Here is a 15,000-nt window from a genome sequence, read left to right as displayed (position 1 = left end):
GTCATAGTATAACTGTGGTTCTTGCATAATTATTTCTAAAAGGGTAATAATAACAAAACTAATGCTCGTGACATCAAGCACTTGGTAGTTCTAATCAAGATCACACTCTTTTTTAGATCAATTTAGAGTTTTGGTCAAATTCTCACTCCAATCAATAAAACAACTACAATTATTATTTTCATCTTTAAATAAAGAAGAATATGTAATGATTAGCTTGTCTGGCACAAATGAAAGCAAATTTGGAAATTAAATCAGTATTAAATGACATAATTTAAAATTATGAACACCAAAAATAAATTCGTGACTTGTGACCTGTGACCAGTGACCTGTAGTTTAAACCTGCTGCTATTCTAAAGAATGACTATAGCATACATCCCACTTTCAATGACTCCATCAGCACTTTACAACAATGAATTTATAGTCTGTGGAATGGTAACCCATCTCTGCAAGAAAATTTGGTTTCGGTCACTGTATGACTGTACCATATTGTGTGGTCATTAGTTTAGAGCTCATTGAGGTCAGCTGTTTTTTTTTTTTTTCTTTTTAAGTTGGCTGCTGACCAGTTACTGGGTTTTGATTGGATTGCAGGCTCACACCAGGTTAACTTATTGCACTACATGTACATCTCTCTGTTATTTATCATTCTTTTACATGTAACAAATAGATTCCATGTTGTCGTGCGTCTGTTCAGTAATAGATCACAGATAAAGTCAAAATGTAGTAAGAACAAAAAGTGGCACAGTTGAGGTGATAGCCCAGTGTGTCACTGATGTTCTTACCACATTGTGGTCACGTCTTCTGTGATTTATTATTACTGGACAGACACACAGCAACATGGAATCTATTTGTTTTTTTAATAAAGAATTAAACTTTACTCGCATAAAAGTTGATGGTGACGTCAATCATGCATCTGTCCTCTAATAGATCAGAGGCAAGAACCAATCAAAATGCAAGAATAAAATAATTGGGTTATTACATATATGTCATTCACTGACCAAGGCCGGTGAATAACATTTTTATTTATTTCTATATTCTATTTTTAAAAGGTGGAGAAACTATTAACTTCACTCTGCCCTTAGCGTAGTTGGTTACCATGACCGTGGTCAGGAGATAGGAAAATACTGCCCGCTCCCGGAACCAATATGATTGCAGGATTCTCAGGATACCGCCCACTCACGATCAAATAAATAAATAAATAAATAAATAAATATTACCCTGCATGACCATAAGTGTAAATGACCATAATTATAAGTGTAAATGACTCTCGTACATCGTAAAGCGTATATACACGTATTACTGATCATCAATAAAAATTAAGCTTAAATTATTATTCCTAAGAATAAGGTCGAAATTTTTCAGCAAAGGAAGGAAGATAAAAGACTGAGTTTTAATCTGTATTGTGCTATAGTCGAAGTTACCAGCCACTGCAATATTCTTATTGAAAAGATCGATCGCCATAAAAAAGCTACAATGCAAACCTTCCACTTTCTTTCTCTGTTGCTAGAAAGACCTTTCCACCAGCTCCTTTGCCGAGAGTCGAGATGACTTCGTATTTCTCCATGATCATTATCACCATTCATAACTTGCATTCACGTACATGTATAGTGAACAATGCAATTAAGCTTCCGATCCAACCATTGCAAAGTTGTCGCAGATAAACAAACAATCTCAAATTAAACATACATGTGGTGAGCTTACGTCATTTTTTTACATCGATAAGCTAGCCATGTTCAGATCGAAATAATTCCACCACAAACAGTTCAAGAACAAGGCTGACAACACGCGAGGGCTTCAAAAACCAAAAACACAAAGAAATACTCGAAGATGTCACGGAATTTCGTTTCCAAAGCAATTGGGTCATGCTTGGTGCCCGCGCCTTCAAGTTCAAGTTCAAGTTCCTTGAGAAAGCTCGGATGCAAAGCATAAACTTCGCAATGTCTGATGGGGTTTGACAGTTTTCCTTGTTGAATAATTTTGAAAATTACAATTTTATTTGAGAATAAACCATCAGAAATGGCAATTCCAGTGACACCTCAACCAGTCCAGCAGCCAAAATCATGGGGTGAGTATATCGTAAGCTTGCTAGCATAATTTCAATAGCGTCCACACATAGCGAAAAGCACTTTCGTTGACTCAAATTAAAGCAGCTGTAAGACTTCCGTGAAGCACGCCTGCACCCCTTTTTATAATCATGAGGCTTTTTATTTTGCAAGATAATAGAAAATAAGGTATATTTTATACTTTACGTCAATGAACTATGTTGATATCAATGTCTTGATGACACACTCCACATTGTAGTAAACCGGCAAGCTCAATAATATTCTCGTTGTTTTTTCGATTTTCTTGATTCCTCTTTCAAATGATGGGGTTCACTTAGCGTCATACAGTTTCACAGATAGGTTGAATTTTTCGGTTGTAAACTGGTGAAATTTTTCAAAGAGACGAGAAGTGATCATAGATCTGTTAATTACATGTAGTGTTAACTGTAATTGGCTATTCCAAAAAATTAATTATTAAATTTAATTAATGACTCTTTGACTCTCAAGCCAGCCTGAACCGGCCATACAGTGTACATGTACTTAGTATTTTACTCTGTCTAATGGCAGATGATTTTACTCGTCAATGGAACCCCTGATAGTCAATGGGTTAAGGCATTTTGTTGAAGTTGGGATTACTATAGCTAGACTTTCACATACCGGACTAAAATGGCTGAGGACAAAAAAACCATTGCTATTCCGATTAGGCTTTGCTAATAATTAGGTATTGTTATGTTCGCTTTGTTCTTTTGTTTTATGGACATTAATTATTTCGGATCCGGTATGGGAAACGCCAGCCATATTCTGGGGAGAAGAGTAAGGGGACACTTTGTGATGCTTATTAAAAGGGCAGTGTCGCGCTATTTTAGCCAAACTTCAAAACACTAACAGATGTCCTTGCATCAATGAAAAAAATAATGCTGTAGTTTTGTTGCCAATGACCATTGAAGTGCATTGAAGCTATTCTTTGTTGTTTGCCGCCAAGGATGGAAAAGATGGAAATGGATTGAAACTTGAAAAAACTGGCCAGTTTTTTCAAGTTTGGAAACATTGTCTTCAGAAAGACACCAAAAATTAAATACAAATCTAGAAACTCTTTGTGCCATAAATATGTTTCATATCTTGTCAGGAATGTTGTATGTGTGAGCTACATGTAAAGGTAGTAATCTAGATTTTTACCCATATTTCATCTGAAACAGCAAATTTAGCATGACAGTGCCCCTTTAAAATCAGTGAGCTTCTAATTAACTGCTAGTACAATAATAATTGTAAAACATTTTTTTAGAGCTGAGTCTGTATGAGCTTCACCGAACACCTCAAGAGGCCATTACAGATGGAACTGAGATTTCCATCTCACCGCGCAGTCTTCACAGTGAACTCATGTGCCCTATTTGCTTAGACATGCTGAAAAACACAATGACAACAAAAGAGGTATGTGGGAATTATTATTATTATTATTATTATTATTATTATTATTATTATTGTTATTACCTGACAGTATTTGTCAACGGCAGGGTTTGAGCCAGGCTGCACCATTGTGCCAATCCCGCACTGATATTGAAATTGTCCCTAAAAAAACGGCCAAGGGGACATTTTTGTCCCCTTCAAAATCTGGGGGAAAACTCAGAAGGAAGCACACAAGAAGAGGTACAGTTTAGTACAAAAATTACAAGCTGAAACACAGACAGTGGGAGGAATTTTATCGTGCATTTTAAGTTCATTTTAAAGTCACTCTACTGATCTTCAACCAAGCGTGATGCACACATGCATCTGGGGATTAAAATGTCACGGCAAAAACATATTCGTACTATAGATGGCTTTTTCGCATCAAATCGAAGCCAGATTGATCAGAGAAAAAAATACAGAAGAAGAACAATGTATTAATGTTCTGCTATTTTTGTCAGAAATCTAAGAAAACAAAGCCCTTGGCATCGGAAAAAGGTGTACAAATTTTAGAACCTCAACTCTCCTAAGACAGAACGACTGTAAAGAACACGTGGATGCTGTTAATTAGGAAACTATGGGGGATACACTCGGCAAAACCATCACAGCGTCGTGTTTTTAGAGAACAATGGCCAATCGCAAGCCATTGACACCATTTTCTTAACTTTCATCTTTGTATTAATTTTTTAATTACAAGTAACAAGTAATAAAATAGGTTTTTGTTTTCGTGCCTGTTTTTTTGTTTGAACGTAAGAAAACGGAAAAATATTGACTGTCCCCCTAAAAATGAAAATGTCCCCCACAATTTTAGCCAAGGGGACAAACTGTCCCCCATTGATCAAATCCTAGCTCAAACCCTGCAACGGTTATAATAAAATCCCAAGGATGAACACTAAATTCTCAGGAGTCCACCAAATTGAGTCAAATATTCCTGGATAAAATGTTCCCATGGTCACATTTCCACATCGGAATCAACAGACAAGGATTAAACTTTCATTTTAGCCCACCAACAACGCAATAGCAGCCCTGCAAGCAACCTCAGGTCATAGTTTGTTCACTCAATCCAAACCAAACTAGCTTTCGCAAGATGGTTGGGAGAGCTAATGTTGGACGGTTTCAAGAACTTTTTAACCAGCTTTGTAACCCTGCCCGCTTTAATGAACTGAGCCCTAACTGGGGTCCTAGACCGTAGTTTGTCAACAACACATTTTTTTATCCCCTGGGTCCTGACATGACTGCACTGTCTCCGTCAAACCACAAATCACAGCCACACCTCCTTCGTATTTAACTGTAATAGTTTTTGGTATTTTTAAGTGTTTGCACAGATTCTGTCAAGAGTGTATCATTACAGCTCTAAGAAGTGGGTATGTTGTTACAATTTACAGTTTTTCTTTGAATGTCTTCTGTTAAGTACAGGGAAAAAATTAATTATCAATCATCACTCCACATGCATACTAGGTAAAGTTGCTCACAAAGGACTTAAAAGCAATACACGTCAAAGCAGTCAATTTAATTGAATAGTAGGGACAGATAATGCCATTTGAGTTTTCACTGCACATAATACTGTCTCATGTCTCTGTGTGTGTCAAAGGCTGATTAAGGAAACTAATCATCCTCATGCACCTAAGAAACCACCTCTTTCATACATGTAGGATGCCTTTGTGTTCACATTTTTTGGTAATAAATATGAAGCAGAGCTCAAAATTACATACAGTCATGTATACAAAAAATCCATTCTCAATTTTACAACAACGTACACTGTACTAAAATTCAGTCACAATTTCTCAAATTTTAGATGCAAAGTCGTCATTCCATGTTGCGTTGCCAACGGTTTAACCAAACAAAATATGACCTCGCAATACTTGTGTGTAAAGGGAATGGCGTTGTGCCTCCTGAAGATAATATATCTAGAGCAAACTCTCATCGGCTTACAGTGTAGCTATCATGCATGATGAGGTCAAGGCCAAAATTTAACATTTTGCTAACAATTCAAATGTACGTGTACTTTTACAGTATCTATCCAGTGGCTTATTAATACTTTAGTGCTATTATACTACAAATGTATATATCTGTTGATACAAATGTATAACAGTAGCTGTGCAAAGTGCTTATGAACTCTTATGTTTATACCTAATATGCAGAAACAAAGAGTGTCCAACATGCAGAAAGAAGTTGATTTCAAAACGATCGTTGCGCCCAGATCCTAACTTTGATGCTCTCATCGCAAAGGTACAAACTGTGACAGTCACAGTAGTCAAGTCGTACAGTACGGTCTTGCAGCCTCTCTAGTCGAGTGGCTAACACTTAGTGTTCTGTATGTGTGAAACAAGTGAATGAATCAATAAGCAATTTTTTAAATGATAATAATTGTTATTGCTTTAATTACATGTACAGTGCATTGTATGTATTTTGTGCTTTTTTTGTCACAGATTTATCCAGACAGAGATGAATATGAGGCACATCAGGTAAGTATTTTAGTAATGTCATTAATTAATTTTCATTTTATTGTTCACATTGTTTTATTATAATTACATTACCATTATTTATAGTAATTGGTTTCAATCTTTTTATGCTACTGTACAGCGTATTTTGGATCAGTATTTGCATTGTCGGCCACTTCTGTAATGCTTAAAGATTTCATTGAGTGTTTTTTGCACAAGTACATTGTACATCATCGGGTGCCAGTTATTGGAAGAGTAGAGAATGCCATCCATGTTTTAAACAACCGTTAAGGTCCAAAGGGCTTTTTGTGAAGTTTTGGTCTTTTATTTAACAGGAAAAGGTGCTTCAGAGATTAAACAAGCATCACAACCAACATGCATTGACAAGTAGTATAGAAGAAGGACTTAAACTTCAGGCAATAAACAGAGCTCAGAGAGTGGTATGTCACTTTTTTGTTGCGTTGGATTGCTGTGCAGTTTGACGCACAGCTGTATGTGTCTTGTTGGTAAATTTGCCTTTTAATTCTTAATCTGTGTAACCTTTGTTTTCCGTCTTTTTTTTTCCATAAGAGAAAGAGATCATCTGATGACCCAGGTAACACTACACACAGTGATTTTTAAACATCAATACATGTATTTACATGATTGTATCAATATGTACTTGTAACTATTTTTATTGTAATCTTTGCCAGTGTTCCAGATTAGTGGCACTACTGTTACAGTAAGGTCAAGACACTGGTGAAGCTGAAGACCGCAAGTGGAAAATATTTAGAGACCCACCCCTTTAGATTGTCTGTAGATACATACACCCAGCTTCTTAGACTTAAGTCGATGATTTGCTCATCAATCTACATTTAATATTACATGTACCTCATGAATTGATGCATGAGAGTCACTGCATGCATAATTACATGTGTACATGTATACAGCTGTACACAGTTATCAGTAAGCTGCACGTAGTTTCAAAAAGGATTACAGGTGTATGACTTGTTTGTGGCTTGAACAATAACAATATTACCCTACTATTATAATTACTGTTCAGTTATTACTGGTATTCTTCAGTTTATATGCACAAGGAATCAATCCTCATTTCTTGCTTACAATGACTGTACATGCTAAAAAAAAGTTATAAACCCAACTTCATCATTAAGTTTTTACTGCTACAAGAAATAAAACTGCTCATTCAAAGACCTGTCTTGGCCACAGCATGGGACGGGTGAATAAGAGAAGTCTGACATTTTCTTTGCACAGTAATTGTTAGTTTAATTCCTGTTCATGTTTGTTTACATGTAGCTGGAGCAGGAGGTCCAGGAACACCAGGTTCCACAGGCCAACCATCTGCAGGGGAGGGAGGCAGTACCACAGGACGTAAGAGGCAGAAGACATCATCTGATCCTGAATCAGATGCAAGTGAAAGTAAGTCAAGCTCTGGCTAGGCATGCACAGTTAATAATAAAAGATACAGTGCTGTACACTGTACATGTTTATGGTATTTGAGAAATTAGATAATGGTAATGATTTCTTACATGATGTTTGGAAGAAAATGGATCAATGTTAGTGCTAGTAACAGTAAGTACATGCATGCATTGTACTGTGCCCAAATAAAAAAATTCATGAGTCAAAAGGCCATAAACATTAATTTTTAGGATTTTTGTTGGAATTTTCTTGGAATGGAATCTTCTGCTGGCCTTTTTATCACCAAGTGAGAAGTTGCACATGTAGCTTTGGTTTGCAAGTCATTTTTAATAGAGCAGGCACTCCTCAAGTGCCAGACCTGGGCACAAACTTAGAACTGTGAATGTTATGGGATGTGAGAGAAAACAAGGAGGAAGTTTTTTTTTTTTTCTTTTGGTTTTTTTTTTCAGTTTTCAGAACAGTTTTCAGCAGAATAATTTTATAGCAGTTGAGCTTTCACTAAAAGTAAAGCATGAGTTTATTGTTTGGACAACAAAACTACAAAATGTAAAATCTTACACTTGATTTCTTAGTTATAGTAGATTGTGCCTTTGCAATTTTTTAATTTTATTTATTTATTTTATCTGCAATTAAAAATAGCGTGCATCAAACAGCTGTATTTAAAGCAGCTACAGTACATGCTGTTTGAAATTTTCTTTTGATGAACAAGATTTTTTGTCTCCTTTACACTAATGAGTTTTCAACAAAAAAATTAATAATAAATTATTTAAATATTAATACAATCTTGAACCTTGTATAACCGCATTTAGCACTACATTTAATTATTAATTAAAACTTGCTTGGAACAAATCTACCCACAATACTTGTAATAGCAACTTTATTCATTAATTCAATGAAAGGGAAGGATACCAGAGATTACCCCTATTAAGGATATCTGCCCCCAGCGGATGTTATTGACTTACGGTAGAGTCGATTTTTGATAAGGGAGGAAAACACCAGTACCAGGAGAAAAGCCCACAGAGTCGGACTGAGATCGACTGAAGGGGCAGTTGGTTACCGCTAAGCCATCCTGACTCCTCTTGTTTCCAAAGACACAAGTGCCAGAAACATTTCCATTTGAAAATCATAACATGCACTTTCATTTCATTTCATTTCTTCTATGTATCTTTGAACAGACACCTTGGATTCCACTGGAGAAGCAACTGCAGAAACCACAGAACCTCTAAATGTGAGACTACTTACCAGTAACTGGATCATTGTTTTACCATATGAATTACTAGGTTAGATTACTGGAAAATCCCAACATTGGTTTGGAGAGAAAGCCATTTTGTAAGACCATGATCCGCACCTTAATTTATTACTTGCACAAATATTTTTCAAAATATAGAAAACTTTACGACATGTACATGTACCGGTAATCAAAATTGACACATCACTACATATTAAAACAAACATTATACAGTGTAGGTGAAGAAAGTACAGAATGTACCTTGTAAGTTTACAAGCTACCATAGTCATGGACAAAACTTCAGAGTTTTTCCCATTTTGTAGGATTTTTAGTCATATTTTTTTTTGGTTGATATTAATTTTGTCTCTGGATATCATCATTTAATTTGACCTTGGCTACGAAAACCTTCAATGCAGGTAACTTTTTACTCACTTTGCATTGAATACAATGTAAATGAAAAATTTTGCCATAATTATCACATGATTTAAGATAATGTTGTCCTCATGTCTGCAATTTAGCAGGATTATTTTTATCCAGATTACATATTTGGGGATATTTTTTTTGGGCCAAAGTTTCAAGTTTCAACCCAACTTCATCCTCTTGTTTCTGGATTTCGTATGTGTGGTTCCTTGTAAAGAAAATAATTATTTGTTTTTTTTTTTTTTTGTTTTTTTTTTTTCCATAAAATGCCAAATTACATGTATTTTGTGTATCACCTTACATGTAAATGGTGTGGACAGTCGCTAGAGGATCAATATTATAGCACATTTTATAACCACAAGTCATGTTAAACAAAATGAACTCATTTTAAGGAAATTGAGCTGGTGTTCAAGCCGCACCCAAAGGACCATGATCCAGAAACAGTGGCCCAGCAAACTCGTTACATTAAAACTACGGCTAATGCTTCAGGTGAGCATGGAGAGATCTCCTCTTTCATTGACCATGTACACACTAGCCTGCATAGCAAGAATTTTTTCTTTATCTACAAAAAAAAAAATCAAACACACACACCCACAGTATTATAAATGTAAGGCAAGTTGGAGTAGAGCTTTACATTTACATGTTGGTGTCATTGCATAGAAAGCAGGCAAGGGGTTGTAAAGGGGTTGTTCAGTCATAACATGATTCCATATGGTCATACAAGTTGTATTTTCATTAGTTTATTCATTAATTTTATTTTCAGGGGACTGACCATGAATACAATGTACATGTACTTGGCTTCCAATTTCATTCCAAAGCATAATAATTAAATATTAGCCAATATCAAAAATACCATAATACTCTTTGTTTGGCCCTCCAAAATTTTGCGTAAGCATTGTTTCTAGTTTCTTATGGGACCATTATAAGTAAGTGTGTTAAAGATGAAACAACAACAATGATATTCAATGTAAGGAGAAATGTAGACTCAGAAAAATATCCGAGTCCCAGATGGGATTTGAACCCATGACCCTCCGTGATCTAGTCGGATGCTAGATCACGGAGGGTCTTGGGTTCAAATCCCATCTGGGACTCGGATATTTTTCCGAGTCTACATTTCTCCTTACATTGAATATCATTGTTGTTGTTTCATCTTTAACACACTTACTTTGGAGGTTGGTTGGCTGCATCTTGATATGCATTAATGTGAAAGCGCGATGCTGGTAGTGAGTTTCAAAGATGCTAGTCAATACTTGGCTTTGTAGCCACGCGATGCGGTTCCAGTCGAGACCCACAAATTGACCCTTGCTCACCATAGAGTCTCCAGTAGCTCAGTGGTTAGAGCATCCGACTAGATCACAAAGGGTCGTGGGTTCAAATCCCATCTGGGACTTGGATATTTTTCCGAGTCTACATTTCCCCTTACATTGAATATCACCATTATAAGTCCCAAAAGAAAATATAAGCAGACTGTGCTTATGCAAAGTTTTGGAGGGAGAAACAAAGAGAACTATCAATGTTGTTTTTGATATTGGCTAATTAATATAATTATAAAATAATAATGCTAAAATGTCTGGATTAAAGCTACCAGTATTTATTAAAAATGCTTTTTGGTGTGATATTTAAAATAGTAATATAATATGTAAGAGTTGACTGAGTGAATGGTCATATTAAACTTGGTATTAATTTGGCTGTTAATCACCAATGAATCTAAGGCGGGAGACAAACCATGAGTTCTTTGTTTTTTGATAGTCCTATTTACAACAGATTTATTTATTAATGAAAATCAATCAGCAAAATATTTTTATTTTAATGATTCATTTTGTTGTTGTCGTTGTTGTTGTTGTCTTAGACCTGCTGTACAGTATAATCATACATGGGATTACACTCAAAACTTGTTTTATTTTTCTTTTTGTTTGTGTAAAGTTGACCATCTTGCCAAATATTTGGCCATGAGACTGGCCCTAGAATCTCAGCAAGATGAGACTGGTGAGTTGCACCGAACCATACTCTTTCGCAGGATTTTTTTTTCTTTATAAATATGAAGTAAATACACTGTACAGTAGGAACTCCCATCCCATTCAGTACAGTGTACATCATCTTCCTGTGCAATGTAGCAGCTGTACATATGTAACATTTTCAAGGTTTGATCCATCTTTAAAAGATACAATGTACCAAAATACATGTAATTAGGTGAGACCCTGTAGGGGCTGCTAGTCATCCTAAAAGTCATGTTCTTAGTTTCCTGTTGAAACTGTTAGAAAAGTAGGACTGGCTAGAAGCCCCTCTATAAACCCATTTCTAGTTGAAAGTCACTGAATGGGTGTGGTCATTCAGACTAGAAAAATTAAAAATAATAATACAATCCACTACTTGTAACTTGAAGAAGGGAAATGCCTTGACTAACATATTGATGCCTTTACATGTAGCAAAGTTAATGTCGCTGTCGTTAAATCAACAATGTTGAGAAAACTAAATAATTTTTACGTCCAGGGAAACGTGACATACGTACACATGTACATGTACGTGATTGTATTCATTTTATGCCGCTAAATTATGGTTTTACAGTTGTTAAGAATTTCAGGAAGTTATTGAAGATTAATTTTCTTGATTAAAATAGGTGCCAATCCCTCAGAACAGAGCGTTGAAGTTCAGCAGTTCACCATATATATTGCAAGCACACCAGGGCAATATACAGTAAGTTACAGAGTGATTCAGCTCGCTATGATTATTATTTGATTGTGATGCGCATTAACTGAGGTTGTCTGATGCAACCCTGAATTTGAGTTCATCTCCCAAAGACGCCAGTAGGGTTGGCAAAGAATTGGGTCATACAGTATGTTAGACAACTTTATTGCTTACCATTTAAGTGTGCAAATAAATCCCTTTTGAAAATTACTGTATAAAAAGATTACCTTATTGTCAGTGTTGTACATGTCTTGTATAGTCTAAAAAATACAGATGAATTAGATCAATGTGATTTTGGTCAGATTTGGACATTGGCTAATTCATGCATGTAAGTAGACATTACAGTGAAATTGCTTCAATCCAGAACTTTTGCTCCATGTATCCAATCAAAAACTCTGCTCTGCCATAATTCCGATTGCTGACACACAGACATGTATCCCATCGAAAACCCACATCACCGTGCTCGTTCAGTAGAAAATACATGTAGCCATTCCCTGACAGATTAAACTTGGCGTCAGTGAAAATCCGGTATTTTATCAATGTTCGCGCGAGCTAATGCGCTCGCCAATGACGCAAGAAATTTTACGCAGTAGGGGGAATTACCTTAAATTGGTCAAACTGATCTAATTCCAGTACGATCAAGTATTGATCTGATTAAAGTACATGTTGATTAGTTGTGCTCAGTATATTGTAAACGTTTGAATTACAGCCACTTCCTGGCTCAATGATACTGGATTATGTGAATGAGAAGGTAAGTCAGACCATAATTGATTGGTAACTACATGTACATATAAAGTGCACACTAAGGCAAATACCATTCATTCCTTAAACACCTTCTTTCTTTTTCAATTATCTCCAAAATATCACATCTTTCCGCGCCAAGATTGCCCTTTTTACACGCCACACAAGGTACGTTAAGAAAACAGGGAGTCATTCTTCCCATCAAAGAGCTGTAAGAGGTGTTGGTGCGTTCCTTATTTCGACATCACAAACCGCCTTGAAATTCCTGTTTTCAAAGAATTTCCAGGTTTGTGACGTTTCTTTAAGTACAGACACATGCTTCTTATTTCCCTGCTTGTTGGTCAAGTGACCAATTATTTTGCTTACTAATGTGGCTACTAGAAAGCAATGTTTCTACGAGAAACTTGTAAAAAAAATTAATGATATCTATGTAGGCTGAGAGATGTAACTCATCAATTTAATAGGCATTTTGTCCAATCGGATGAGCGGATTTATTCACCAAGGAAACCGTTGTAATCCATGATAAATTTATCTACATGTACAAGACGTGACTTTGACTTTGAAATTGTCCCAAGGGGTGTTTGGGCTACAAAGCAAGAACAAAGTAAAGCAAATTAGGATGTAGGTTTTATGTAAAGAATTCGAATCAACGTGAATGTTCAGATCAAAATAATAGCACTATGTACAACAAACATTAGATCGAACGGTTTTGAATTTATGATAAAAACTAGGGAACTGTTGTCACAAAGAGCAAGCTACTTTTTTATGTTCCTTTTGTCAAAATGCACACTGTTCCTGCAACGCTAGTTTTACCCTGCAATTCAGTTTATTTTGCTTTGTTTCGTGTCCAACATTTTGAATTCTCCAACCGAAAGACCGTGACAATGCGAGTCAAAATCCCATTTAATGTTTCTGGCAACCTGTCTAAATTACGATGACAAGAAAAAGAAGGTTACCTGTGTTGACTCGTGTGAAAAAAAGTTGCGTTGAGACGCAAGGTTCTGGACGAATGTTTCCGTATCCAAATTTTAAAGAGCTGTAACGTTAAGAAAAGGGCGTTGCGGCGCTGTTGGATTGGATTGCGGATAATTTTGCAGAAATTTGAACGCGATGGACTGTACGCAAACGAGCGACGAGAAATGGTGACATCAACTATAACAACCGTTTACAGACAGACCACCTCTGCTCAATGCGTTACATACGTGACTGGAAAGCTGGTTTACTAAATTAGAGCAAACAACACTAAGCCGATGCCTACAACCTCCCGCATCATACAAGCAACGACATCAACAACAGGCCAGTAGTAGTAGTAGTAGTAGTAGTCGTCGTCGTCGTCGTCGTCGTAGCGGTGGCGGTGGTGGTAGTGGTGGTAGTAGTGGTAGTAGTGGTAGTGGTAGTGGTAGTGGTCGTCGTGGTGGTAGTGGTAGTAGTAGTAGTGGTAGTAGTGGTAATGGTCCTAGTGGTGCTAGTGGTAGTTGTAGTAGTGGTGGCCCCTTTTAACCAATTGACTCCCAGGATTTAGAATTACAAGCTGTGATAGAGTTAATGCTCTGTTTGACACCAAACGGTTTTACTCGTCATTGGGGCACGTTGCAGGAGTCAATGGGTTTAAAGATCAATTCCAAATTGCAATTTGCCTCGGTTTCAGGGCGAATCTTGATATGAAACAATTCAAGTGGAAGTGAGTTGTACAGTCTTTTCAAAGACACCGTCTTAAAATGATGCGAGTTTTCATTTATATTTAAGCTCGGCAACTAATTCGTCCTCACCGGTGTTCACGGTTTGCCATTTATTTTAAGTAATATTTAAGCCTGCTCCTCGCTGGCGACACAAATATAAGCACAAACACCATACCCCGAGCCACTGATTTACTTGTTAATTTTTGTCTTACTGTAAATGATCTAATGAACGCCCGGGGCGTTTATTAAATATTTGTGGTGTAAGGGGAGGCGTTAAATAGATATGAGGCGTCTGTTTCAAGTTCACCGTAAAAACTGGAAAATCCAAATAAACGTTCATAGTTCTATATCAACGCGGCGACAACAGTAAGTTTATAGTTCTATATCAATGCGGCGAAACGGCAAGTTCAAAGTTCTATATCAATGTCCTCGTCGTCATCGGTGTCAACGTTGTTTTCACAATTGGCTTTATCGACATCGGACTCAGTGATGACCTGACTGATTTCCAATATCACTGCCATTGATTGATAGTGATTGTTATGGAATTATTGATTGGTTGATTTTCATTGAATCATTTAAGTAACCAAGGTGTTAAATAAATTTCACGATTTTGCTTTACAGCTGAACGATTTCCTTTTTTTGTGGGCGGGGGGGGGGGGGGGGGGGGCGTTTATTAGACAGGGGCGTCCATTTGAAACTTTCCACCACACCAGGGGCGTTTAATGGATAGGAGGCGTTGATAAGAAAGGGGGCGTTTATTTAGAGCATTTACGGTTTATTAGGGTTCCAGTTATCACTGAGGACTCTACTGAGTTTGCGTATTTTGCTTGCCGTCATGCTTGCGTCGCCGCCAGGGTTATGACTAAAATGGATCCACCACAGCCATGTGGTACACTTTATGACAAACACAT

At 36.6% G+C, this 15,000-nt stretch overlaps 2 protein-coding genes across 2 annotated transcripts in view; one reads left to right on the top strand and one right to left on the bottom strand.

Annotated features, from left to right (window-relative positions):
- The window catches only part of LOC138018770 (uncharacterized), a 27,008-nt gene extending 25,161 nt beyond the window's left edge, over nt 1-1,847 (bottom strand). Inside the window, exon 1 of the mRNA XM_068865455.1 lies at nt 1,479-1,847. Within this exon, the coding sequence (XP_068721556.1) occupies nt 1,479-1,576 (98 nt within the window). The 5' untranslated portion in view covers nt 1,577-1,847. The remainder of the gene's footprint in view (nt 1-1,478) is intronic.
- Nucleotides 1,848-1,902: 55 nt separating this feature from the next.
- Nucleotides 1,903-15,000, top strand: part of LOC138018771 (E3 ubiquitin-protein ligase RING2-like) — a 13,851-nt gene continuing 753 nt past the window's right edge. Inside the window, exons 1-13 of the mRNA XM_068865458.1 lie at nt 1,903-2,062; nt 3,322-3,467; nt 4,794-4,843; nt 5,621-5,708; nt 5,909-5,944; nt 6,256-6,360; nt 6,491-6,515; nt 7,214-7,336; nt 8,512-8,564; nt 9,377-9,473; nt 10,908-10,970; nt 11,602-11,678; nt 12,379-12,420. Coding sequence (XP_068721559.1) covers nt 2,014-2,062; nt 3,322-3,467; nt 4,794-4,843; nt 5,621-5,708; nt 5,909-5,944; nt 6,256-6,360; nt 6,491-6,515; nt 7,214-7,336; nt 8,512-8,564; nt 9,377-9,473; nt 10,908-10,970; nt 11,602-11,678; nt 12,379-12,420 — 954 coding nt within the window. The 5' untranslated portion in view covers nt 1,903-2,013. The remainder of the gene's footprint in view (nt 2,063-3,321; nt 3,468-4,793; nt 4,844-5,620; nt 5,709-5,908; nt 5,945-6,255; nt 6,361-6,490; nt 6,516-7,213; nt 7,337-8,511; nt 8,565-9,376; nt 9,474-10,907; nt 10,971-11,601; nt 11,679-12,378; nt 12,421-15,000) is intronic.

This window comes from Montipora capricornis, chromosome 10 (assembly GCF_036669925.1).
Source record: "Montipora capricornis isolate CH-2021 chromosome 10, ASM3666992v2, whole genome shotgun sequence".
NCBI classification, from domain to species: Eukaryota; Metazoa; Cnidaria; class Anthozoa; order Scleractinia; family Acroporidae; genus Montipora; species Montipora capricornis.
The sequence above is the reverse complement of the archived record's forward strand: the minus strand, read 5'-3'. Positions and strand labels throughout refer to the sequence as shown.